This window comes from Schistocerca gregaria, chromosome X, assembly GCF_023897955.1.
Source record: "Schistocerca gregaria isolate iqSchGreg1 chromosome X, iqSchGreg1.2, whole genome shotgun sequence".
NCBI classification, from domain to species: Eukaryota; Metazoa; Arthropoda; class Insecta; order Orthoptera; family Acrididae; genus Schistocerca; species Schistocerca gregaria.
In genome coordinates this window covers 516497306-516522992 of record NC_064931.1, presented here as the reverse complement: position 1 = coordinate 516522992, position 25687 = coordinate 516497306, and the positions used below count along the sequence as shown (strand labels likewise).

The following is a 25687-nucleotide window of genomic DNA, read 5'->3' as shown; positions in this document are numbered from 1 at the left end:
GTGGTGCTACAGAATAATGCTGAAGATTAGATGGGTAGATCACATAACTAATGAGGAAGTATTGAATCGGATTGGGGAGAAGAGAAGTTTGTGGCACAACTTGACCAGAAGAAGGGATCGGTTGGTAGGACATGTTCTGAGGCATCAAGGGATCACCAATTTAGTATTGGAGGGCAGAGTGGAGGGTAAAAATCGTAGAGGGGGACCAAGAGATGACTACACTAAGCAGATTCAGAAGGACGTAGGTTGCAGTAGGTACTGGGAGATGAAGAAGCTTGCACAGGATAGAGTAGCATGGAGAGCTGCATCAAACCAGTTTCAGGACTGAAGACCACAACAACAACAACAATCTGGTTCGCACGTGGAACCATTACTGAGCACTAGTTTTCTTGCTCTTATCTTCCCAAAATTTCTTCATTCTTTCAGTTTGGGCCAGTCTTCTTTCTTGCGTCGATGTTTTTTTAAATTTCAAATTCCTTGCTGTTGGGTTCTTGGATATGAAGTTGAGTGTATTGATTTTCTCACTGTATGTAGCCTGTGCAATTGTCAGTGGGTCAATGCCGATTTCTGTGAGATCACTTTTGATGTTTACCAGCCAACGTATTTTGAATTGTCAGGTTCCGTTGACGTGGAATATTTTCTTCATCAAGCTAGAATCGTCCACTCGTGCTGTATGGCCATAGAATTTCATACGTCTTTGACATGCTGGTGAGATGAATTGCTCAGTCAGCGAATAATTTATTAGGAAATATAATTCTATTCACTTTCATCTTGAACTATTTACAACAATTGCTCCATTTGTTAGTCTCCATTAATTTTTTTAAACATTTATTACACTGGTAGTACTTGCACTCATATTTTGTTGATGTTTCGTCTCCCCTTCCTTCTTTTTGTTTTACTTTTTCACAGGTACGCTCATTTTTTTACTGTGATTATTCCTTTCTTGCATGCTCGCCCACTGAAGGCAAAGGCCCTGTTGTTAGTAATTAATCACGCTCACCTACCTCACCTATAAATAAAACAGAAGTCAAGTTGTGCCGCAAAATTTCTTTTTACCCGATTTCGGTTCAGTACCAATTCTTTAGCTGTTCAGTCTACACATCTGATCTACGGTATTCCTTTGTAGCAGTACATTTCCAAAGCTTCTATTCTCTTCTTGTCTAAACTTGTTATCATCCATTTTCACTTCCCTACAAGTCTACACATCTTGTAAGGCGAATTGAGGAGCTACTTTAGTGAAAAGTAACGGTTCCGGCCATGAAAGCTGACAACGCCCGGAAGATCGGTGTGCTGACCACATGCTCCTGCATATGAGCGTACAGTGATGTCTATCGGCTGAGGATGACGCGGCGGTCGGCCGGTGCCTTTGAGCTTTCCGAGGACTGTTGGGATTGAGTAACAAGGCTACACAACTGACGAATACCTTACGAAAGGCTTCCCGCCCTTTAAATTCATATTCTGTTTCATAAGATGTCTCCTTTTCATAAACTTTTTCTTGATATTGCTAGTCTATATTATACAAGATAAAGAAAAATTCTCGCACTCGGACTTCCTTACATACTGGCAAAATTAAAATCTCTCTCATAAAATTTCGTCTTGCGCACTAGCGATGGAACACAGCATCTCCGAGGTAGCGATGAAGTGGGGACTTATCCGTATGACAGTTCACGAGTGTACCGTGAATATCAGGAATCCAGTAAAACATTAAATTTCGGACATCGCTGCGGCCGGAAGAAGACCCTACAAGAACGAGACCAACGACGACTGAAGAGAATCGTTCAGCGTGATAGAAGTGCTACCCTTCCGCAAACTGCTGTAGATTTCAATGCCGGGCCATCAACAAGTGTGAGCGTGAGAACCATTCAACGAATCATCATCGATATAGGCTTTCAGAGCCAAAGGTCCACTCGTGTACCCTTTATGACTGCAAGACACAAAGCTTTACGCCTCGCCTGGGCCCGTCAACACCGATATTGGACTGTTGTTGACTAAAAACATATTGCCTGGTCGGACGAGTCTCGTTTCAAACTGTATCGAGTGGCTGGACGTGTACGAGTATGGAGACAACCTCATGAATCCATGGACCCTGCATGTCAGTAGGGGACTGTTCAAACTGGTAGAGGCTCTGTAATGGTGTGGGACGTGTGCTGTTGGAGTGACATGGGACCCCTGATCCGTCTAGATACGACTCTGACAGGTGACACGTACGTAACCATCCTGTCTCATCACCTGTATCCGTTCATGTCGATTGTGCGTTCTGACGGACTTGTTCAATTCCAGTGGGGCAATGTGACACCCCACACTTCCAGAATTATTACAGAGTGGCTCCAGGAACACTCTTCTGAGTCTAAACATTTCCGCTGCCCACCAAACTCCTCAGACTTGAAGATTATTGAACATATCTGGGATGCCTTGCAACGTGCTGTTCAGAAGGGATTTCCACCCCCTCGTACTCTTACGGATTTATGGACAGCCCTGCATGATTCACGGTGCCAGTTCCCTCCAGCGCTACTCTAGACATTAGTCGAGTCCATGCCACGTCGTGTTAAGGCACTTCTGCGTGCTGCGGGGGCCCTACACGATAATAAGGAGGTGTACCAGTTTCTCTGGCTCTTCAGTGTATGAGATACGCATAAAACGTAACACTGAATTTCTCGGGAAGTAGGGGCAGTCACATGTAACACTGCTAGCCAGATACTCAGGACAGGCCCCTATACAATATATTTAAGACTCATCAAAGTGTTTCACAGCTTCCCTTGTTGGTGGAGGGTCTTTCCGTTTCTGTATTGCCTTCCTCAGCTTCCTGCGATTTGCCGGCTGTTCAACCTGTGGCTTCACGATTGGAGCCTGATTAGTTTTGGACAGGGGAACTGTCAGCCCGTGAATGTGCGCCTTTGCCTTACTGGAGTGTTCTCTGCAGGCGATCAGTCCGTAAGCACACCCACGTGGACAGTTCCTCACACAAGCGACTAGAAAGTATGTGTGTTAAACATAGCTTCTGTTTCCTAGAAATCCTTGTTGTTTTCGAAACTTAGTTTTCATTTTACTTTATTTGCTGAAAATTGGCTGATAAACTATACAGCAGGGCCGGTCACGGCGTGGCTTGGCCACTGGCAGGCCAAGGCCCGGCCTGTCGCTCGGCTTTGCTCGGTCCTTTTCGGAAGTCCCCGAAACAGCGCCAAATTTCATTGAGTATTGCGGTGCAGCATTTTTCAGTCGGCACAACTAACAAGGGAACCTCCCCATCGTAACCCCCTCAGATTTAGTTCTAAGTTGGCACAGTGGATAGGCCTCGAAAAACTGAACACAGGTGAACCGAGAAAACAGGAAGACGTTGTGTGGAGCTATGAAAAAATAAGCAAAATATACAAACTGAGTAGTCCATGCGAAAGATAAGCAACATGAAGGATAAAATGAGCTCAGGAACGCCGTGGTCCCGCGGTTAGCGTGAGCAGCTGCGGAACGAGAGGTCCGGTGAAGAAATAGATCGTACGAAGAGCAGACTTTTAAAGCCACACACGTTATTCTATTTCACTTGCAACCCTTTCCAGTGGAACTGAAAATATAGTATGGAAACTTTATATATCACTGTAAAATACGTCGGATAAGTCAAGCACGCGTGGAACGATTCTTCGATTTAAAACTCGCTGTGTTGAATTTTTGAAGGAAAAAGAAATGCAGGAACGAAAATTAGAGAATCCGGAATGTATTGCAGACTTTGCCTTTGAAGTGGACTTTACTGCACACTGTCCATAGTAATACATTACATGGTAATTGTTTGTGTTCTAAGTTGTTGAGAAATGCGAAGTACCAAAAACGGTGTCACCAACAGATTACCTTGCTTGCATCGAATGTTTCTTGACTGACGGACAGGTAGAGCTGACTACTCAATTGCTTGGCATACACGCTCCTCTAATTTGAACCCTATCGATTCCTACTTGTGGGACACTTTAAAATTATTTGTATTCGTCTGCGGTGCCTAACGTGGAATCCCTTCAGTTTGACAGTTTGCGAGGAAATATGTAATACTCCTTAAATTTGGTTTAATGTTCGCAAGACTATGAGACGTCAATGTGAGGCCTACATTCAAGGCGGAGGTGAACATTTTGTAACATCGTGTTTAAACTCAAATACCTGCGGAAAGATAACAGGCGAATATCAATGTTCTGAAGGCAATAACTCGGAAACCAAGCATTTCCGAACACGTTTAATCAACTGTTTTTGTTGCCTATATATGAGGAATATGTACCCGAAACTGTGCTACCTATTTTTTGAAATACGCTGTATAATCCATAGGCATACGGTATATGAAGAAAATATAGACGCCTTTATTACAGTTTTTTATAGTAAGCATTGTGACTCCTCTCCCCCCCCCCCCCTCACCCCTCTAATCCGTACCTGTGTGGTGTTCTATATTTCTTTGTTAAGTGCCCTTTTCATTACCTTGCATATTTATAAATTATATTTGCATTCATTATAACTGTTTCATAAAAATATCTATTAACCAGTTGGAGCTGTAACAGATGCCACTACGGTAGCAAAGAACGAAATGAAAGCAAAGTGATTCGCGAAAGCGAGACTGGAGGCTCGTTCTTGTTAACCGTAGAATGTATTTCTGTGCAATTTATAACTCTCTGGAATAGCTTGACAACCAGAAATAAGGAAATAGCCTGGTTGTTGTGTGACATCCAAGCTTTCTGTACCTAATATTGGTAACGAATCGGAATCTACAGCACTAACTTAGAGACAAACAACGTTATATTTCTTTCACCGTTACAAAAGTTTCTAGGACACAAATTCCTGTTTTGCTATATTTCTTTATGCACTCAGAAGATTACTCACAAAATTTACTCGTTGGTCACTAAAACACATTCATTATCAAAATTCATTTAAGGTATGACAGCAGAAACAAACCCAACTCTTATTGTTCGTGGAAATCAAACTTCTGCAGGTTGGGAAGCATTGTATCCGTGAATGTACCAACACAATATATGTTATCTTTAGTGGGTTATTAGTTAAGTTTACTACCAGAAAATTTTGTCGAATTGTAATACTCCATGAGATTGTTCATACAATTATGTCTAAAACTATTTAAAAAATGACGGAGGATGGCATTTTTTGTTTATACGTAACGCCTAGTTAAATTCTAACGAAGTATGGTATGCTAAACATATTTTAAAGAGTGTTACGAAAATAAGGCACACAAAAATTTTTATATTATAAAAAAAGTAAAGAATAAAAGAGTTCACGTTACCTAACAAAATTAAAACAGTATTGAAACTTCCTGGCAGATTAAAACTGTGAGCCCGACCGAAACTTGAACTCGGGACCTTTGCCTTTCGCGGGCAAGTGCTCTACCATCTGAGCTACCGAAGCACAACTCAGGTCCGGTACTCACAGCTGTACTTCTGCCAGTATCTCGTCTCCTACCTTCCAAACTTTACAGCTCTCCTGCGAACCTTGCAGAACTAGCACTCCTGAAAGAAAGAATATTGTGGAGACATGGCTTAGCCACAGCCTGGCGGATGTTTCGAGAATGAGATTTGCGAAAGGCAAAGGGTTCGAGTCTTGGTCGGGCACACAGTTTTAATCTGCCAGGAAGTTTCATATCAGCGCACACTCCGCTGCGGAGTGAAAATCTCATTCTGGAATACAGTATTGTTTCGACAGTGCCTAATAATATACTTAACAACCTGTAATCTGCAGCAACGCTACTTCTTATTTCTATTTAACATGCAAGGCTGCAAGTGCTTCTTTTCATTAGTTGGATATTTCCATGTATTTTAAAATGGTATTTACGATTTTTGAATATTCATGCCGGTTTTGTATGTATTTCAAGTGAACCGTTTTAAAGTCAACGCGGTTACTTTATCAACATTCTGTAGGCAGCAGGGATAAAATGTTGTGCGTGAACCAAACTGCAGTTATTAAATTCAAAGGACGTGAAAAGGAAGCAGTAATTGAGAAGGGATTCAGACATGGTTGTAGCGTATCCCCGATTTATTCGAGCTGCACACTAGCTAGCTACGAAGGAAACCAAGGAGAAATTTGGAAATAGGATTGAAGTTCAGAGAGAAGAAACACAAATTTTATGGTTTGCCAGTGACAATATAATTCTATCAGAGACGTCAAAGGACTTGGAAAATCGGTTGAAACGGGATGGATAGTGTCTTGAAAAGATGGTATAAAATGAACATCAACAAAGGCAAAAGATTTGGTTATGATGTGTGGTGAATTAAATCAGGGGAAACCAAGTGAAGTAGATTACGAAATGAGTCACTAAAAGCAGTAGATGACTTTTGCTATTTGGGTAGCAAAATAACTAACAATGGTCAAAGTAGAGAGTATTGAGATTATCAAGAAAAGCGTTTCTGAAAAAGAGAAATTTGTCAACAGGGGATATAGACTGAAGTGTTAGGAAGTCTTTTCTGGCAGTATTTGTCTAGTACAGTGGACGATAAGCAGTTAAGACATAAGGCGAACAGAAGCTTTTGAAAAGTGGTGCTTCAGAAGAATGTTGAAGATTATGTGGATAGATCGAATAACTGATGAGATACTGAAATGAGCTGCGTAAAAAAAGGAGTTTACCGCAGAACTTGACTAACAGAAGAGAGCTATGGATAAGACTCGTCTTGAGCCATCAAGGAGCCACCAGTTTGGTGACAGAGGGATGTGTATTGGGTAAACATTGTAAAGAGAGACCATGACTTGAAAACAGTAGGTAGGATCAGGAGTATCTAAGTTTTAATAGAGATGCAGAGATGAAAAGGCTTGCACAGGATAGACTACCGTGGAGAGTCGGTCTGCCGAAAGAAAGCACAACAGCAACAACAGTCTAGTTCCAAATTTCACAGACAACTTTCGAAGAATAGAGGAGCATGAAAACAACAGAGACTCAAAATTGGCAAGGTATTCTGGAAATTACAAGCTATGTTTAATATATAGGGTGAACATTAATAAAACCGAAATACTGCAAGAACGTATTGCTGACTGTAAATGGAGGAAAAAGTCTTATGAACATCTCCAAAAATGTATCGTTGCCTCGGTAGATGGCGCTGACGAATTAAAGTTCCTCTGACCACGTGGCGAGTGTTGGCAGACTGTACTCACAGTGAGCCACCTCCCTGCACGTTTGTCTGTCTGAATGGACCCATGATGACACAAACACCCAAAAAGGGCTTGAAATGTTGTGTGACGTGGTTGGTGTCCTTGAGAGTACTTGTTTTGGTATAGCTATGCTGCTTCTCGATCGTTTTCATCTAATTTGCCATACATCTCGGCTTGTTCCCGACATGAATACTGGACCATTCTGCTGCTTACGGTGCACTGCGTCACACGGCCTGCAACAGACAAGGAACTCATGACACGTGGTCAGAGGAACTTTCGTTCGTCAGCATCGCCTACCGTGGCAGCGGTGCATTTCCGAACGCGTGTTCATAGGACTTCTTTCCTCCATTTCCAGTCATGAATCGGTCCCTGCAGTTTGTAGGTTTTATTAATGTTCACCCTGTATGATGTTTTTCAGTTGCATCTGTGTGGGGTAGCGACCTGAACAGTAACATTACAGCCATGAATACGTATGTACACTCCTGGAAATGGAAAAAAGAACACATTGACACCGGTGTGTCAGACCCACCATACTTGCTCCGGACACTGCGAGAGGGCTGTACAAGCAAGGATCACACGCACGGATCAGCGGACACACCAGGAACCGCGGTGTTGGCCGTCGAATGGCGCTAGCTGCGCAGCATTTGTGCACCGCCGCCGTCAGTGTCAGCCAGTTTGCCGTGGCATACGGAGCTCCATCGCAGTCTTTAACACTGGTAGCATGCCGCGACAGCGTGGACGTGAACCGTATGTGCAGTTGACGGACTTTGAGCGAGGGCGTATAGTGGGCATGCGGGAGGCCGGGTGGACGTACCGCCGAATTGCTCAACACGTGGGGCGTGAGGTCTCCACAGTACATCGATGTTGTCGCCAGTGGTCGGCGGAAGGTGCACGTGCCCGTCGACCTGGGACCAGTCCGCAGCGACGCACGGATGCACGCCAAGACCATAGGATCCTACGCAGTGCCGTAGGGGACCGCACCACCACTTCCCAGCAAATTAGGGACACTGTTGCTCCTGGGGTATCGGCGAGGACCATTCGCAACCGTCTCCATGAAGCTAGGCTACGGTCCCGCACACCGTTAGGCCGTCTTCCGCTCACGCCCCAATATCGTGCAGCCCGCCTCCAAGTGTGTCGCGACAGGCGTGAATGGAGGGACGAATGGAGACGTGTCGTCTTCAGCGATGAGAGTCGCTTCTGCCTTGGTGCCAATGATGGTCGTATGCGTGTTTGGCGCCGTGCAGGTGAGCGCCACAATCAGGACTGCATATGACCGATGCACACAGGGCCAACACCCGGCATCATGGTGTGGGGAGCGATCTCCTACACTGGCCGTACACCTCTGGTGATCGTCGAGGGGACACTGAATAGTGCACAGTACATCCAAACCGTCATCGAACCCATCGTTCTACCATTCCTAGACCGGCAAGGGAACTTGCTGTTCCAACAGGACAATGCACGTCCGCACGTATCCCGTGCCACCCAACGTGCTCTAGAAGGTGTAAGTCAACTACCCTGGCCAGCAAGATCTCCGGATCTGTCCCCCATTGAGCATGTTTGGGACTGGATGAAGCGTCGTCTCACGCGGTCTGCACGTCCAGCACGAACGCTGGTCCAACTGAGGCGCCAGGTGGAAATGGCATGGCAAGCCGTTCCACAGGACTACATCCAGCATCTCTACGATCGTCTCCATGGGAGAATAGCAGCCTGCATTGCTGCGAAAGGTGGATATACACTGTACTAGTGCCGACATTGTGCATGCTCTGTTGCCTGTGTCTATGTGCCTGTGGTTCTGTCAGTGTGATCATGTGATGTATCTGACCCCAGGAATGTGTCAATAAAGTTTCCCCTTCCTGGGACAATGAATTCACGGTGTTCTTATTTCAATTTCCAGGAGTGTATATAGGACGTTTTTAGCATTTGTAGACTTAGAGAAAGCTTTTGACAATGTTGACTGGAGTACTCTCTTTCAAATTCTAAAGGTGGCAGGGGTAAAGTACATGGAGCGAAAGGCTATTTACAATTTGTACAGAAACCAGGTGGCAGTTATAAGAACGGGAAGCAGTGGTTGGGAAAGGAGTGAGACAGGGTTGTAGCCTCTCCCCGATGTTATTCAATCTGTATATTGAGCAAGCAGTAAAGGAAACAAAAAAAATACGGACTTCTTCACGCAACAGGACAAGGTGCTTCGCCAAACGGGTATCTTCAACCGAGTGCGTCGGTGGGATGATTGTCTTAATGCTCACGGAGACGTTGCCTGATAGGCATACAGATTGTGGACTGTACGGCCTTCGAACAAAAACTTTTTGATCGGGCCTTATAAATGTTTTGAAATGTTTGGACTATACTTTTTCTATTGTTTCAGTTCTCAGGAGTGGAAAAAAATTACCAAGCGATCTTTGACTAGAACATCCACTACGTATTTTGCTCTGGTAATTAATGAACTCTATTACCCCTGCTTGTTCCTACATTTTGTTACAATTTTTTTTTCGTAAAAAGTGTAGCCCCTCGTAGCCGCACTTTTACAGTATAGTTCCCAGGCTGCATAGCAGACAGCTCTCACAACACACAAAGTTTTGGAACTGCCGTGTGAACGAAAGTGACCGCTCGAAACAGACGAGGCTCAGTACAGGAACAAACGCCAGGAGCGTTGCAGTGGACTCACTTGTCTCGAGCTTAGTCAGTTGAGACAACGAAGTCGATCTTGTGAAAAGGCTCTTTAACGGTTGCAGGTGCAGCAGGCGCAGAGCACTACTACTTTTCCTCAAAGCCGCTGAACTTCTCGTCGTCGGCGTCGCTGTTCGGCGCCGGGCTGCAGAGCTACGTGCAGTACCAGCAGCAGCAGCAGTACAACCTCTTCCACCAGCAGCAGCTCTTCCTGCACCAGCTGCAGCACGGACACTCGCACGTACGTACAGCGGCCAGTAGCCAGCCGGGAAGATGTGGCGAAACTGCACTTCCCCTCGTCCTTTCCGCCTGTTAGCTAATGCTGAAGTGTCTTATTGGTCATCCAAAATACGAGCGGCGTTCAATAAGTAACGCGACACTTCTTTTTTCTCGACCAATTTCAGTTGAAAAAATGCGGAATTCGTTGCAAGACATCGCGGAATATTCCCACTTCAGTCCTTATAGTTTCACGAAGTTTCAATAGGTGGCAGCGCTATGCGTAGCCTTCAAATGGCGTCTGTGACGGAGGTGCGTTCCCAGCAGAGAGCTGTCATTAAGTTCCTTTTGGCGAAAAACCAGATCATCGCTCGTAATCGTAGACACTTCCAGAATGTCTACGGAGACCTGAAAATGAACAAAAGCACGGTGTTTCATTCGGCGACTCGTCTGTCATTATCGCAACAAGGTCGCGCAAACCTGTTCGATCTCCCGCATGCCGCATGGTCACACGCAGCTGTGACTCCTACAATGTTGGAACGTGCGGACACTCTCATTCGAGGTAAATGACAAACTACAATCAAATACTTTGCTACGCAACTGGACGTCTCTGTTCACACTTGTTCACCAGTTGTGATACTCAAACGTATGTGCCCACTGGGTTCCTCACTGCTTAGTAGAAAACCATAAAAAGCATCTGTTATTGATACAACTGAACGTTGGCTTTGATGTCGACCAGTACAGTGGTACCATGTGGGCATACAGGCCATCCCAGGAAGGCGGCGTAAGGCCGTCGTTTTGAAAGTACACTACTGGCCATTAAAATTGCTACACCAAGAATAAATGCAGATGATAAACGGGTATTGTTTGCACAAATATATTACACTAGAATATATTCCATTCTCGCGCAATTTGGGTGCATAGATCCTGAGAAATCAGTACCCAGAACAACCACCTCTGGCTGTAATAACGGCCTCGCTACGCCTGGGCATTGAGTCAAACAGAGCTCGGATGGTGTGTACAGGTACAGCTGCCCATGCACCTTCAACACGATACCACAGTTCAACAAGAGTAGTGACTGGCGTATTGTGACGAGCCAGTTGCTCGGCCACCATTGACCAGACGTTTTCAGTTGGTGAGAGATCTGCAGAATGTCCTGGCTAGGTCAGCAGTCGAACATTTTCTGTATCCAGAAAGGCCCGTACAGGACATGCAACATGCGGTCGCGCATTATCCTGCTGAAATGTAGGGTTTCGCAAGGATCGAATGAAATGAAGAGCTACGGGTCGTAACACATCTGAAATGTAACGTCCACTGTTCAAAGTGCCGTCAATGCGAACAAGAGGTGACCGAGACGTGTAACAAATGGCACCCCATACCAACACGCCGGGTGATACGCCAGTATGGCGATGGCGAATACACACTTCCAATGTGCGTTCACCGCGATGTCGCCAAACACGGATGCGACCATCATGATGCTGTAAACAGAACCTGGATTCATCCAAAAAAAAATGACATTTTGCCATTCGTGCACCCAGGTTCGTCGTTGAGTACACCATCGCAGGCGCTCCTGTCTGTGATGCAGCGTCAAGGGTAACCGCAGCCATGGTCGTCGAACTGATCGTGCAGATGGTTGCTGTCTTGCAAACGTCCCCATCTGTTGACTCAGGGATCGAGAGTTAGGTGCACGATCCGTTACAGCCATGCGGATAAGATGCCTGTCATCTCGACTGCTAGTGATACGAGGCCGTTGGGATCTAGCACGGCGTTCCGTATTACCCTCCTGAACCCACCGATTCCATATTCTGCTAACAGTCTTTGGATCTCGACCAACGCGAGCAGCAATGTCGCCATACGATAAACCGCAATCGCGATAGGCTACAATCCGACTTTTATCAAAGTCGGAAACGTGATGGTACGCATTTCTCCTCCTTACACGAGGCATCACGACAACGTTTCACCAGGCAACACCGGTCAACTGCTGTTTGTGTATGAGAAATCGGTTGGAAACTCTCAGTATGTTGTAGATGTCGCCACCGGCGCCAACCTTGTGTGAATGGTATGAAAAGCTAATTATTTGCATATCACAGCATCTTCTTCCTGTCGGTTAAATTTCGCGTCTGTAGCACGTCATCTTCGTGTTGTAGCAATTTGAATGGCCACTAGTGTATATAGGAATTTGTAGCCCAAAGGGTGGGGAATAATATGGTGTATTGGAATCCCGAATAAAACTAACCTGCGATCAGAAAAAAAGTGTTGTATTACTTACGAATAGATTTCATTGTCAGCCTAGCTGTGTTTCACTGTTCGCTGTTTATGTTCTCCCAACTAAAATATTGTTCTTATATGATAATTCTCCGTTGTCCGGAAAGTCTTGAAGGTATCCCGGGCCAACAGAAAATATTTGATTTCTTCTTCTGGATTGTTTTCCTTTTTATCATTTGCAGAGTGTATTTTAATCGCATCTCGGTAGGGACAGTAATTTGGCAGTCAGGCTTTCAATATAGACGATGTGTCTTGAGTAAACAATGTGTCTCGAGTACACGATTCCGTTGCGTTGGGAGATTGTAGATCTTAGAGTTTAGGCACATGTTTTCTTCCTCTACATAGCGCCCTACAGTAAAAGTCGGTCTAATGTTTAACGTCCCGTTCACAACAATGTCATTACGGAGCTTAAGATTCGGATGCAATTACATAGGCAAAGGAATTCGGTCATTTCCAAAGGAACCGTCCTGGCGTCTGCCTTAAGCGATTTAGGGATCTGTTGCAGCCGTATAAGTATTTGAAACCACTTCTTCGCGAATTTTGAAAGGGTCAAGATGTTATTCTTCCTTTTCTTTTATGTGCAGCACTGGAGCGTAAGAGGAAAATTCTAGGCAAACGTATATCTAGACATCACATTGACAAGGTAAGCAACAAACAGCTGAGAGAACTATCTCATAGATGATGTTGTGAATGAATAAAACGAAATATGTACTGTGATTAAATATTCCAATACAGTAGCTGTATACTCAGTACCATCATTACTGAATTTTTGATAGAGCACCTTCTGATACACGTACGCACAAATGGAGAATTATATCGATATTGTTTCGGAAGTACCAGTGCAGTGAAGTGATAAGTCGATTTACAAGTGGACTTCAAAAAGTAAGTTACACGTTATTACTGCAAGCCAAGTAACATTTGTCGAATGTTGGAATTCACTACAAACTGACACAGACAGATGACACTAATTTTCAGCATAGTCACCAAGTCTTTGTAAATAACTGTTGGAACGTTCTACTAAGTGTACAGCTCTTCGATGGTAGAAATCGTCTCCTATCTCATGGAGCCATTCGTGAACCGCTGTGTGAAAGTCCTCTTCGTTGGAAAATCTCTTTCCGCCAGACGATCTTCCTCTGTTGCCTGGACTTGGGATTAATTATAGGTGGTAGAGACAGTAGTCTTGTGGACCAGTTCTGAACACGTTTTGCGAAAACTCTCTTGAGCAGCAAATTCGGAAACCCGCACACAATGGAAATGCAGAGAGACCCAAAAGGTATTAACATTTCAAAACTCATCATTTCACAAAATAATGGAGGTAGAGAGGTAAAAATTGACTCGCTTGCTAGAAATTACATGGGGATTTATTGAAACCAAAAAGTACACAAAATGACCAAAATATGGTGCTTCAGAAGATACAAAAGCAATAATTAGTATAACAATTTATTTTTACCATAGACGATGTTCTTTATAACGAATGGTCGACTTCTCGCCCGTCATTCATCCACAATATCTTTAGTCGAGGGACAATGTTGTGAATAACACTGTACAGTATATCAGTAGATTAGGCGAGAAACTGCCGTCAGATGCTGTCTTTTAGCATCCCCAGTGAGGTCGGACGATCACGGTATTCTTGCGACGTCAGGGAAGCCCACAACCATCACAGTATACTTGCGACTTCAGGGAACCACACAACCAATTATAACACGGATTGAGGTCTGCGAACCTGGGAGCCCAAGAACAACGGACGTGACAGCTCAGCACGCGATCCTCACCACAGGATGTGTGCAAGAGATCTTTCACAAGTGTAGCAATATGTAGATGAGCACATTCTGCAAAAAATTCGCTCCTTCCAGCGGGTATTTATCAGCGAGGCTAGGGATGATCTGACCCCCTCTCTCACTACAGCTCGTTTTATACACGATTCTTATGCGGCATCAGTGACGTGGTGCTGTCCAGCGCCACGTTCTGGACAGTTTTCACACTCGCTTTTGGTTTCCATAAAACCCCACGTCATCTCAGGAAGGTGTGTCAATTTTTACCTGTCTGCCTACATTATTCCGTGTATTAGTGCATTTTCCAATGTTGACGGAATTTTGAATCACCCTGTATTTAGGATCTTGTAGTTACAAAGACCTGACTTCATCGACCTTGTCAATATAAGGATTGGGATAAGTGATCATGCCTTCATCATAGCGACGATGGATACTGAAGTCAATAAATCCATCAAAAAGGCTAGGAGAGTATTTATGCTGGAAAGAGCAAAAAAACAGCTGTTAGCATCTTTCTTAAACAATGAGTGTACCTCATTTAGCGTCAATATGGTGGACGTAAAGGGATTGTGGGCAGAGCTTAAACCAAGTGTTAATCACACTCTGCAAAAGTATGTTTCGGGTAAGTGGATTAAGGACAGAAAAAAACGATAAAACTGTGGTCCTATGTAAAATCACTAAGTGGATCGGAAGCTTCTCTCCAGTCTGTCGTCGACCAGTCTGATATGGCAATAGAAGATGCCAAAGCGAAAGTTGAAGTTTTAAATTACGTGTTTAAAAAATCAATCACACAAGAAGATCGAACAGACTTCCGTAGGAGGACATAAAAACAGGCATTCCTGGCTTTGAAAAACAGGTGGAAGATTGAAAACAAGTCGCCTGATGCGGAAAGAATCCTAATTCGGGTTCACAGAGAGTACTCTACGGCAATGGCCCCTTACGTAGCTCGCACCTATAACGAATCTCTCGCCCAGCACTAAGTCCCAAAAGACTGGAAAATAGCGCAGGTAACTCCTGTATATAAGAAGGGTAAAATAACTGACCTGCAAAATTACAGATCCGAAGTCGACATGGAAATGTCTGGAAGAAGTTTATGTCTAGGGGTAGATATGTAGAGGCTGAATAAACAAAAGAAGAAGAAGATGATGATGATCTTTAACGTAGGTATGTTGCAGAATTACTGAACATATTCTAGGTTCGAATATAATAAATTTCCTTGGGACAGAAAAGTTTCCATCCACAGATCAACACGGATTTAAAAATCATCGCTCGTGCGAAATTAATCTTGCCCTTTTCTCGCACTATATCCTGCGAACCATGGAGCAAGGAAAACGGGCAGATTCCATATTCCTAGACTTCAAATAAGATAAGCGTTTGACATGGGGCCCCAAAGTAGACTGTTATCGAAGGTACGAGGGTACGGAATAGGTGCCCAGATATGTGAGTGGCTTGAAGACTTCTTCAGCGATAACATTTAGTACGTGACGGCGAGTGTTCGTCAGAGACAAGGGTATCATCATGAGTGGTCCAGTAAAGTGTGGCAAGACCGCTTGTAAGCGTGTTTCAGGGAAGATTGTCCTGAGAAATACCTGTTAAGAAAAAAATTCGATGTGTTGCGCCTTACCGATATACTTGGCATTGAAGTTAGCCCATCGGATCGTTGCACCTGCATATCCAAGCAGCCTGCTAGAGACAGTGTCGCCACACGTTTTCTTCGTTTCATTTCCTCACACAGAACAAACGTGGCTTTTGCTCATCTAGCTTAAATCCAGCACTTTGGAAAAACTCACATTTTAACTGGCAATGAGCATTTGAACAAATGGTAACTCTTGCACCCATAGATGTCTGTTCATTACCGCATTCTAGAGCGTGCAGGTGCTTGAATTTGCATCCGTAACGAACTGATTGGCTAACGTCTGTGCTAATTAACATGGAAACGGCACAACGTGTCCAATTTTTTTCTTAAAAATTATTTCTTAGCACAACCATCGTTGTAATAGCCTTACAAGCTTTTCAGACTGTTCTGTCCACCCTGTGTTCATAAATGATATAACGCATAGGGTGAGCAACAATTTGCGACTGTTTTCTGAAGATACTGTAGCATACGGGAAAGTATCGTCGTTGAGTGGGCGTAGAAGGTTCAAATGGCTCTGAGCACTATGGGACTCAACTGCTATGGTCATCAGTCCCCTAGAACTTAGAACTACTTAAACCTAACTAAACTAAGGACATCACACACATCCATGCCCGAGGCAGGATTCGAACCTGCGACCGTAGCAGTCGCACGGTTCCGGACTGCGCGCCTAGAACCGCTAGACTACCGCGGCCGGCGAGCGTAGAAGGAAGTAGGATGACTTAAGAGTTTCTGTTTGGCATGGTGAATGACAGCTTGCCCTAAGTTTATAAAAATATAAGTTAAGGTAAATGAGTAGGAAAAACTATGCTGTAATGCTTGAATGCAGTATTTATGGAGTGCTGCTTAACACAGTTACGTCGATTAAATATCCAAGAGTATCGACGCAAAGCGATATAAAAAGTAACGAGCACGTCGAGCAATTCAGACGCGTGCTGGTAGATTTGTTACCGCGACTGTTACGGAGATTCTTCGCTAACTGGAGTGGGAATCCGTGGAGGGAAGACGACGCTGCTTTCGCTAAACGCTGTTGAGAAGATTTAGAGAACACGCGTTTGCAGCTGACTGCGCAAAGATTCTACGCTGACAACGTAGATTTAGAGCAAGGACCGCGAAAACGAGAGAAATTAGTGCTCATGTGGAGGCGTATAGATAGTCTTTTTTCCTTCCCTCCATATGCGATTGGAACAGGAAGGAAAATTACTACTGTTGGTACATGGTACCCTCCGACATATACCATATCGTGGCTTGTGGAGTATGTATGTAGATGCAAATGTAGATGTTTGCAGATGTAGCTGTTGTGTTACATGTCGATGGCCTTCCGGCCCGCTCAGAATCGCGCAAGTCTGTGCGGCCTTGGTCAAATTCACCATGGCTGGACGCGAAATTGCGTTTGGTCCTTACACGACCTGCCGGCCGCAGTGGTCTCGCGCTTCTAGGCGCGCAGTCCGGAACCGTGTGACTGCTACGGTCGCAGGTTAGAATCCTGCCTCGGGCATGGATGTGTGTGATGTCCATAGGTTAGTTAGGTTTAAGTAGTTCTAAGTTCTAGGGGACTGATGACCACAGCTGTTAAGTCCCATAGTGCTCAGAGCCATTTGAACCATTTGAACCTTACATGACCAAAATTTCATGGTTGACCTGTGTGCAGTTTACACATTTTGCCAAAAAGAACTGTACTGTCCTGTGCGCTTCAACTTTGGAGTACATTTACAGTCGTTGTCCTTGCTTCACTCACACGCTGTTATTCACTTGTTTTTTCTACCACAGTAAAACCTCGTCTGCAGGAAACTTGGATGATATATTCTCTTCTGACAATGCACTACCATTGTTGCGCAATGGTCTTAGGGTGCGCCCACATGTGAAGCTTAGTTTTTGAAGTCCCTTCATGTATCCAGAATGAGATTTTCAATCTGCAGCCGAGTGTGCGCTGATATGAAACTTCCTGGCAGATTAAAACTGTGTGCCGGACCGAGACTCGAACTCGGGACCTTTGCCTTTCGCGGGCAAGTGCTCTCCAACTGAACTACCCTAGCACGACTCACTACCTGTCCTCACAGCTTCAGTTCTGCCAGTTCTCGTCTCCTACCTTCCAAACTTCACAGAAGCTCTTCTGCAAACTTCTTCTCAGAAGAGCTTCTGTGAAGTTTGGAAGGTAGGAGACGAGGTACTGGCAGAACTTAAGCTGTGAGGACGGGTAGTGAGTCGTGCTAGGGTAGTTCAGTCGGAGAGCACTAGCCCGCGAAAGGCAAAGGTCCTGAGTTTGTCCTTTCATGTGTGTTTACATCGCTCGTACCTTTTTGAGTGGGTCACTGTTACAATTTTGACATGAGTGCATGCACGAAAATGTTTTAGAACAGTGTGTACTATTCTCTCTAGAGAATGAGCAGTGCTCACCCAATTGCCTCTTTCCAATTGTACACACTCCTCTCAGCTGTGGATAGTAGTGGGTATGGAGGTCCCACGTGACAGCAGTCAGCCTAATATGTGTCTCGTATTACCAGGTGACACACAAACCTCAGTCTGAAGGAGAAATGCAGACGACCGCCCCATCCACAGAGAAACCTCCAAGCTGGTCGGATGTCATCAAGCCCACAACCGTGAAGCCGACGGCGGCTCCGACCACCCAGAAGCCACCTCACTGGCTGGCTGCTGTCAAGCCTACCACTCCAAAGCCGACGACGCAGAAACCTCCACCTCAAACGCAGCAGCCTCCACCTCAAACGCAGCAACCTCCACCACAAACGCAGCAGCCTCCACCTCAAACGCAGCAGCCTCCACCTCAAACACAGCAACCTCCACCTCAAACGCAGCAGCCTCCACCTCAAACGCAGCGTCCTCCCAGCCAGTGGGTCTTTGGCGTTAAGCAACCAACTACACAGAAACCTGTGAAGCCTCACCGGCCGTCGACAGCGGGTAAACCTAAGCTGAAAGAGCCAGACAGGTACTGTGCTATGCAATGCTATTCTTTGTAATTACTGGAAAACCTTCCTCCTGGGAGTTTGATGTTGGATGGGTGCACAGCCTAACTGTAGTTAGTTGGATAAAAAACGGGACAGATGGGCTCTATGGAGACAACTCCAAAGACGGTATGATCCTAGCGTTGTGAAGATAGTAAGCAAAGTTGATACAGTCTCGTACATAATTTATCGTGCACATAAGAAAATGTAGCTACATTATAAACATATTATAGCTTTAAGATTAAAAACTATAAGTGGATACTTCAAAGGACCTTACATAACTTGATGTCGTAGATGTAACTTACAGCAATAAGTTGTGGTATAAAAACTCATGTCTTATGGTAACTTTAAGACATAAGTTTGTTAACATACAAAAACTTAAAAGAAACATAGAAAATTACCATGGAGGTAGTTGTACCAGTAGCCTCATAAGCCGAAGTTCCCATGTCATTTAAGAAACGTGTAACAATTAACTCCTATCTTATGTGAAAGTAATATGAACCTAATACCAGGAACACGTGTAGTGCTGGGTGGGTGAGGCACATGTATGAAGTAGTCAAGTAAGAGAAACAGGTAAAATTGTCAAAGCAAAATAGGTAAAAACAGAGGCTCCGTAAACCCTCTGTTTGGAATATGTCACGTTGTTGTTGTTGTTGTTGTTGTTGTTGTGGTCTTCAGTCCTGAGACTGGTTTGATGCAGCTATCCATGCTACTCTATCCTGTACAAGCTTCTTCATCTCCCAGTACCTACTGCAACCTACATCCTTCTGAATCTGCTTAGTGTATTCATCTCTTGGTCTCCCTCAACGATTTTTACCCTCCACGCTGCCCTCAAATACTAAACTGGTGATCCCTTGATGTCTCAGAACATGTCCTACCAACCGACCCCTTATTCTAGTCAAGTTGTTACATAAACTCCTCTACTCCCCAATTCTATTCAATACCTCCTCATTAGTTACGTGATCTACCCATCTAATCTTCAGCATTCTTCTGTAGCACTACATTTCGAAAGCTTCTATTCTCTTCTTGTCTAAACTATTTATCGTCCATATTTCACTTCCATACATGGCTACACTCCATACAAAATACTTTCAGCAACAACTTCCTGACACTTAAATCTATACTCGATGTTAACAAATTTTTCTTCTTCAGAAATGCTTTTCTTTTTTGCCATTGCCAGTTTACATTTTATATCCTCTCTACTTCGACCATCATCAGTTATTTTGCTCCCTAAATAGCAAAATTCATTTACTACTTTAAGTGTCTCATTTCCTAATCTAATTCCGTCAGCATCACCTGACTTAATTCGACTACATTCCATTATCCTAGTTTTGCTTTTGTTGATGTTCATCTCATATCCTCCATTCCGTTCAACTGCTCTTCCATGTCCGTTGCTGTCTCTGACATAATTACAATGACATCGGTGAACCTCAAAGTTTTTATTTCTTCTCCATGGATTTTAATACCTACTCCATTTTTTTTTGTTTCCTGTACTGCTTACTCAATATACAGATTGAATAATTTATGTCATGTCATGTAAGGAAGGTGATGTGTATGCATAAAATACTAAGGTTAAAAAAACCACAAAATTGCTTTAAAAGAAGGTAACTGACAAAGTTTAACACTGTCAAGATATAATTACAAGGTACACTCATGTCAGAATTGTACTGAGGAGGCTACACAATGACAGGATTATACGATATTCCTGAAACAAAATATGGCATTTTCTTCTTTTAGAAATATCTGTTCGTTCAAAATATGGATAGGTATTTGCAATTCTTTGTATAAAGGGCGATCAAGAAGTTGCTGTTTGAAGGCTGTGCAGTCCAGAATCGGTATGCCAATCAGGCAAAATCACCGTCAGTATTGAGACAATCATCCCTCCGACACACCAGGTTGAAAATATCCATTTGGTAAAGCACTATGTCTTGCTGCTTAAAGAAGTCCGTAACTGTTTGGTGCACATACTTGTCTGACAGGAATCGTCGGCCATTCAAGGCCTTTTGTAAGGGACCAAAGTTGTAGTAATCGCATGGGAAGAGATCAGGACTATAGGGTATGAGCACTAGTGTCTCCCACATAAGTAGGAGTAACTTCTGCATTACGACATTTGCGATTGCGGAAGTTCTTTATCATGAAGCAGCAGCACTCTCTGCCACAATTTTCTCCGACGTTATGGACGCTGTAATTTCTCCAGGGTTGCCTAGTTCCGTTCCCAGTGATGAAGATACCAGGTTCCTTTAAATCAATGAGCAATGGTAATCGCTAATCAAAGAACAGGGTAAGCATCACCTTTCCACCAGATGGCTGGCTCTTGAACTTCTTGGAACGAGGGAACGATGGATATGTTGCCTGCAACAATTCACTCAAGGTACGTGTTTCCATCTAGACTGAAACGCATCAGGTGCTTCAGGCAAACAGCCATTCAGTTTGCTTTTTGTTCAGCATTCAACGTCCGGGGTATCCACTGGCTGCTGACCTTATGGTAGCCTAACTCCTGCGGGATAATGTGTTGCACAGGACTGAAAGAAACTTTTGATAGCACACAGATGGTTATGCGCTGGTCCGCGTTAATCGCATCGTCAAGCGCCCATTTGCTTTTGTCCGTAATGGATGAGGCTGGCCTCACATATCGAACAGCGTCTTGTGTCGAATCGAAACCAGCACAGAATTTGGTGCACCATTCCACGACAGTGGTTCTGGACAGACATGCTACCCCATACATGTTCTTCTTTCTCCAATGGATATCTTCCGGTGTTTGTCTTTTGGCAGCCAAAAACGAATAACAGCACGTTGGTCCTGTTTGGATGCATTTGGTAATAACGTCGCCATAATTCACGTTTCCAAATTTACGGTCAGCGCATTGGAAAGACCCGAATGCAACACTAATCTCTTGCCTGCAAGTTGGTGCTTATATGCTCACATCGGAGTTGCTCTACGTTGCTTATACACTGCAACAAAGCCCTCAGACGGGAAATTTTTAGTGCCCTTTATAGTAAACTTACATCTTAAGGCGCCTAGCTTTTCTGTAACACTTACTTATTGCTGTAACATGCGCTTATCACGGTTTTATTATTTTCATTGTCTGTCAGTTACTTCTAAATCACTATATATACAGGGTGAGTCACCTATCGTTACCGCTGGATATATTTCGTAAACCACATCAAATACCGACGAACCGATTCCACAGACCGAACGTGAGGGGAGGGGCTAGTGTAATTGTTTAATACAAACCATACAAAAATGCACGGAAGTATGTTTTTTAATACAAACCTACGTTTTTTTAAATGGAACCACGTTAGTTTTGTTAGCACATCTGAACATATAAACAAATACGTAATCAGTGCCGTTTGTTCCATTGTAAAATGTTAATTACATCCGGAGATATTGTAACCTAAAGTTGACGCTTGAAACCTCCGACTTTCAGTTGCTTGTTGTAACAAACACGGGCCACAGTCGGCGAGGAGCATCTGCAGGGACATGTTTACGATGACGACCGTGTTTACGAGTGTGGCTGTAGTGCACTGTTGTGGTTTGGTCTAGCTGTCGCAGTGTTCGCATGTAGCGCTTGCTGCTATTGTTATTCTGCATTCGTCTCCGCACGCAGACCAACTGTAGTACACCGTGTTACCAGATGTCTGTGATAGTGTAGTGTTGTAGGAACTGTGACCATGGTGTATTCGAACTCTGAAAAGGCGGAGATGATACTCATCTATGGCGAGTGTCGACGAAATGCAGCTGAAGCCTGCAGGGTGTATGCAGAACGGTACCCGGACAGAGAGCATCCAACGTGCCGCACATTGCAAAACATCTACCGCTAACTGTATACAACAGGTATGGTCGTAGCACGCAAACGGGTCCGTAACGGCCCGTCACAGGAAAAGCGGGTGCAGTTGGTGTATTAATTGCTGTTGTCATGAACCCACACATGAGTACACGGGACATTGCGAGAGCCTGTGGACTGAGTCAAAGTAGTGTCATGCGCATACTGCATCGTCACCGCTTTCACTCGTTTCATGTGTCACTACATCAGCAATTACATGGTGATGACTTTAATCATCGAGTGCAATTCTGTCAATGGGCATTAACAGAGAATGCGTTGCACTTCTACCTGTTTACCGATGAAGCGGGTTTCACAAACCATGGGGCAGTGAATCTACGGAACATGCATTACTGGTCCGTGGACAGTCCTCGCTGGCTCAGACAGGTAGAGCGACAGCGACCGTGGACTGTAAATGTATGGTGCGGAATCACTGGTGACCACCTCATTGGTCCTCATTCATTGCAGGGGCCCAAATAGCTGCAACATACATCGCGTTTCTACAGAATGATGTTCCAACGTTGTTCGAAAATGTCCCACTGGAAACGCGTCGACGTATGTGGTATCAACATGATGGTGCACCTGCACATTCCGCAATTAACACTAAGCTGACCCTTGACAGGATGTTCGACGGGCGTTTCATAGGACGTGGAGGACGCATAAATTGGCCAGCCCGTTCTCCTGATCTTACATCTCTGGACTTCTTTCTGTGGGGTACGTTAAAGGAGAATGTGTACCGTGATGTGCCAACAGCCCCAGAGGATAATGAACTACGTATTGTGGCAGCCTGCGACGACATTACACCAGATGTACTGCGGCGTGTACGACATTCATTACGCCAGAGATTGCAACTGTGTGCAGCAAATGATGGCCACCACATTGAACATCTATTGGCCTGACATGTCGGGACACACTCTATTCCACTCCGTAATTGAAAACGGAAACCACGTGTGTACGTGTACCTCACCCCTGATGGTAATGTACATGTGCGTCAGTAAAAAAGACCAATAAAAAGGTGTCAGCATGTGGACGTAATGTGCTGTTCCAGTCTCTTCTGTACCTAAGGTCCATCACCGTTCCCTTTGGATCCCTGCGCAATTCGGTGCTCTCCGATACACACGATCGAACAGCGGAGGAGTGGTACTCAAGCTTCAACTTTAGGTTACAATATCTCCGGATGTAATTAACATTTTACAATGCAACAAACGGCACTGATTACGTATTTGTTTATATGTTCAGATGTGCTAACAAAACTAACGGGCTTCTATTTAAAAAAACGTAGGTTTGTGTTAAAAACATACTTCCGTGCATTTTTTTATGGTTTCTATTAACGAATTACACTAGCCCCTCTCCTCACGTTCGGTCTGTGGAATCGATTCGTCAGTATTTGATGTGGTTTACGAAATATATCCAGCGGTAATGTTAGGTGACTCACCCTGTATATATTTTTTTTAGCTTTAAGTAACAGTGTATTTAAACAGTTTTCTTTTTGAAATCTGCCACATGTGTTATCCAACTATCAAAGGGACCACACCAACTTGAGAAAATGTTGCTTTCATGGTTTTCGTTTGTTTTTTATTTTATTCGAATACTTTATGACTTGGACACCTTTTATACTTGCTGATATTGAGACAAACGATTGTGTTGACGCCTACATGCATACTTGCATCTGAGATTTGTAAGCACCGCTCACTCAAAGTTTCTGGAATTTTGTATACAACATATGCTTATTTTGTCAGCTGCTGTATATATTGGTATATAGTATGATTCCAGATGCTCGAAGATCAGTAATACTCGAAAATGAAAGCGTTGTAAATACAAAACAAAGTAATTTTTGAGAGTCGCAGGTGGAAACGACCTTGTTTAAAGCTTCCCAGAAGTAACACTTTATAAAAAATTTTGTGGTTGGGGTAACTCACACCTAGCTTCCAGGAGTATCCTTCATTAAAATTCCGTATTCTAAACACAGCATATCCTTGTTTTCTATTGAGTCATTGAGTGCTGAAACAACATAAGTCCGTTTCTCAACATTTTACTGGAGATCGAAAAAACTATACATTTCTACAAAACTGAGATAAGTTCTACCTCATTTTTGTATACACAGCTAATACACAAAAACACTTTGATGAGATCAGCTCCGAAATTTGCTCTCAATTGGAGTTTCGAAGAATAAAAATGGGAAATATTGTATGTTCTTTCTCATCTAAATGAATAACGTTTGTATGAAAAGAAAACTGTAATATTTAGAGAAGAAGAATTTTTAAACATGTGACATTTTCTCAACATCTTTTAGGAAAAAAACTTGACACAAATAAAACATCGTAAGAAGTAACATACACTCCTGGAAATTGAAATAAGAACACCGTGAGTTCATTGTCCCAGGAAGGGGAAACTTTATTGACACATTCCTGGGGTCAGATACATCACATGATCACACTGACAGAACCACAGGCACATAGACACAGGCAACAGAGCATGCACAATGTCGGCACTAGTATAGTGTATATCCACCTTTAGCAGCAATGCAGGCTGCTATTCTCCCATGGAGACGATCGTAGAGATGCTGGATGTAGTCCTGTGGAACGGCTTGCCATGCCATTTCCACCTGGCGCCTCAGTTGGACCAGCGTTCGTGCTGGACGTGCAGACCGCGTGAGACGACGCTTCATCCAGTCCCAAACATGCTCAATGGGGGACAGATCCGGAGATCTTGCTGGCCAGGGTAGTTGACTTACACCTTCTAGAGCACGTTGGGTGGCACGGAATACATGCGGACTTGCATTGTCCTGTTGGAACAGCAAGTTCCCTTGCCGGTCTAGGAATGGTAGAACGATGGGTTCGATGACGGTTTGGATGTACTGTGCACTATTCAGTGTCCCCTCGACGATCACCAGAGGTGTACGGCTAGTGTAGGAGATCGCTCCCCACACCATGATGCCGGGTGTTGGCCCTGTGTGCCTCGGTCGTATGCAGTCCTGATTGTGGCGCTCACCTGCACTGCGCCAAACACGCATACGACCATCATCGGCACCAAGGCAGAAGCGACTCTCATCGCTGAAGACGACACGTCTCCATTCGTCCCTCCATTCAAGCCTGTCGCGACACCACTGGAGGCGGGCTGCACGATGTTGGGGCGTGAGCGGAAGACGGCCTAACGGTGTGCGGGACCGTAGCCCAGCTTCATGGAGACGGTTGCGAATGGTCCTCGCCGATACCCCAGGAGCAACAGTGTCCCTAATTTGCTGGGAAGT

General features: G+C 44.3%; 1 protein-coding gene across 2 annotated transcripts in view; it reads left to right on the top strand.

Annotated features, from left to right (window-relative positions):
- The window catches only part of LOC126299360 (chymotrypsin-like elastase family member 2A), a 141079-nt gene that overhangs the window by 19221 nt on the left and 96171 nt on the right, over positions 1–25687 (top strand). Inside the window, exons 2-3 of one of the 2 annotated variants that reach the window (XM_049991221.1) lie at positions 9846–10015; positions 18162–18601. In XM_049991221.1, the coding sequence (XP_049847178.1) occupies positions 9846–10015; positions 18162–18601 (610 nt within the window). Of the gene's footprint in view, positions 1–9839; positions 10016–18161; positions 18602–25687 lie in introns of both variants that reach the window. The other variant, XM_049991220.1, reaches the window with a different exon arrangement.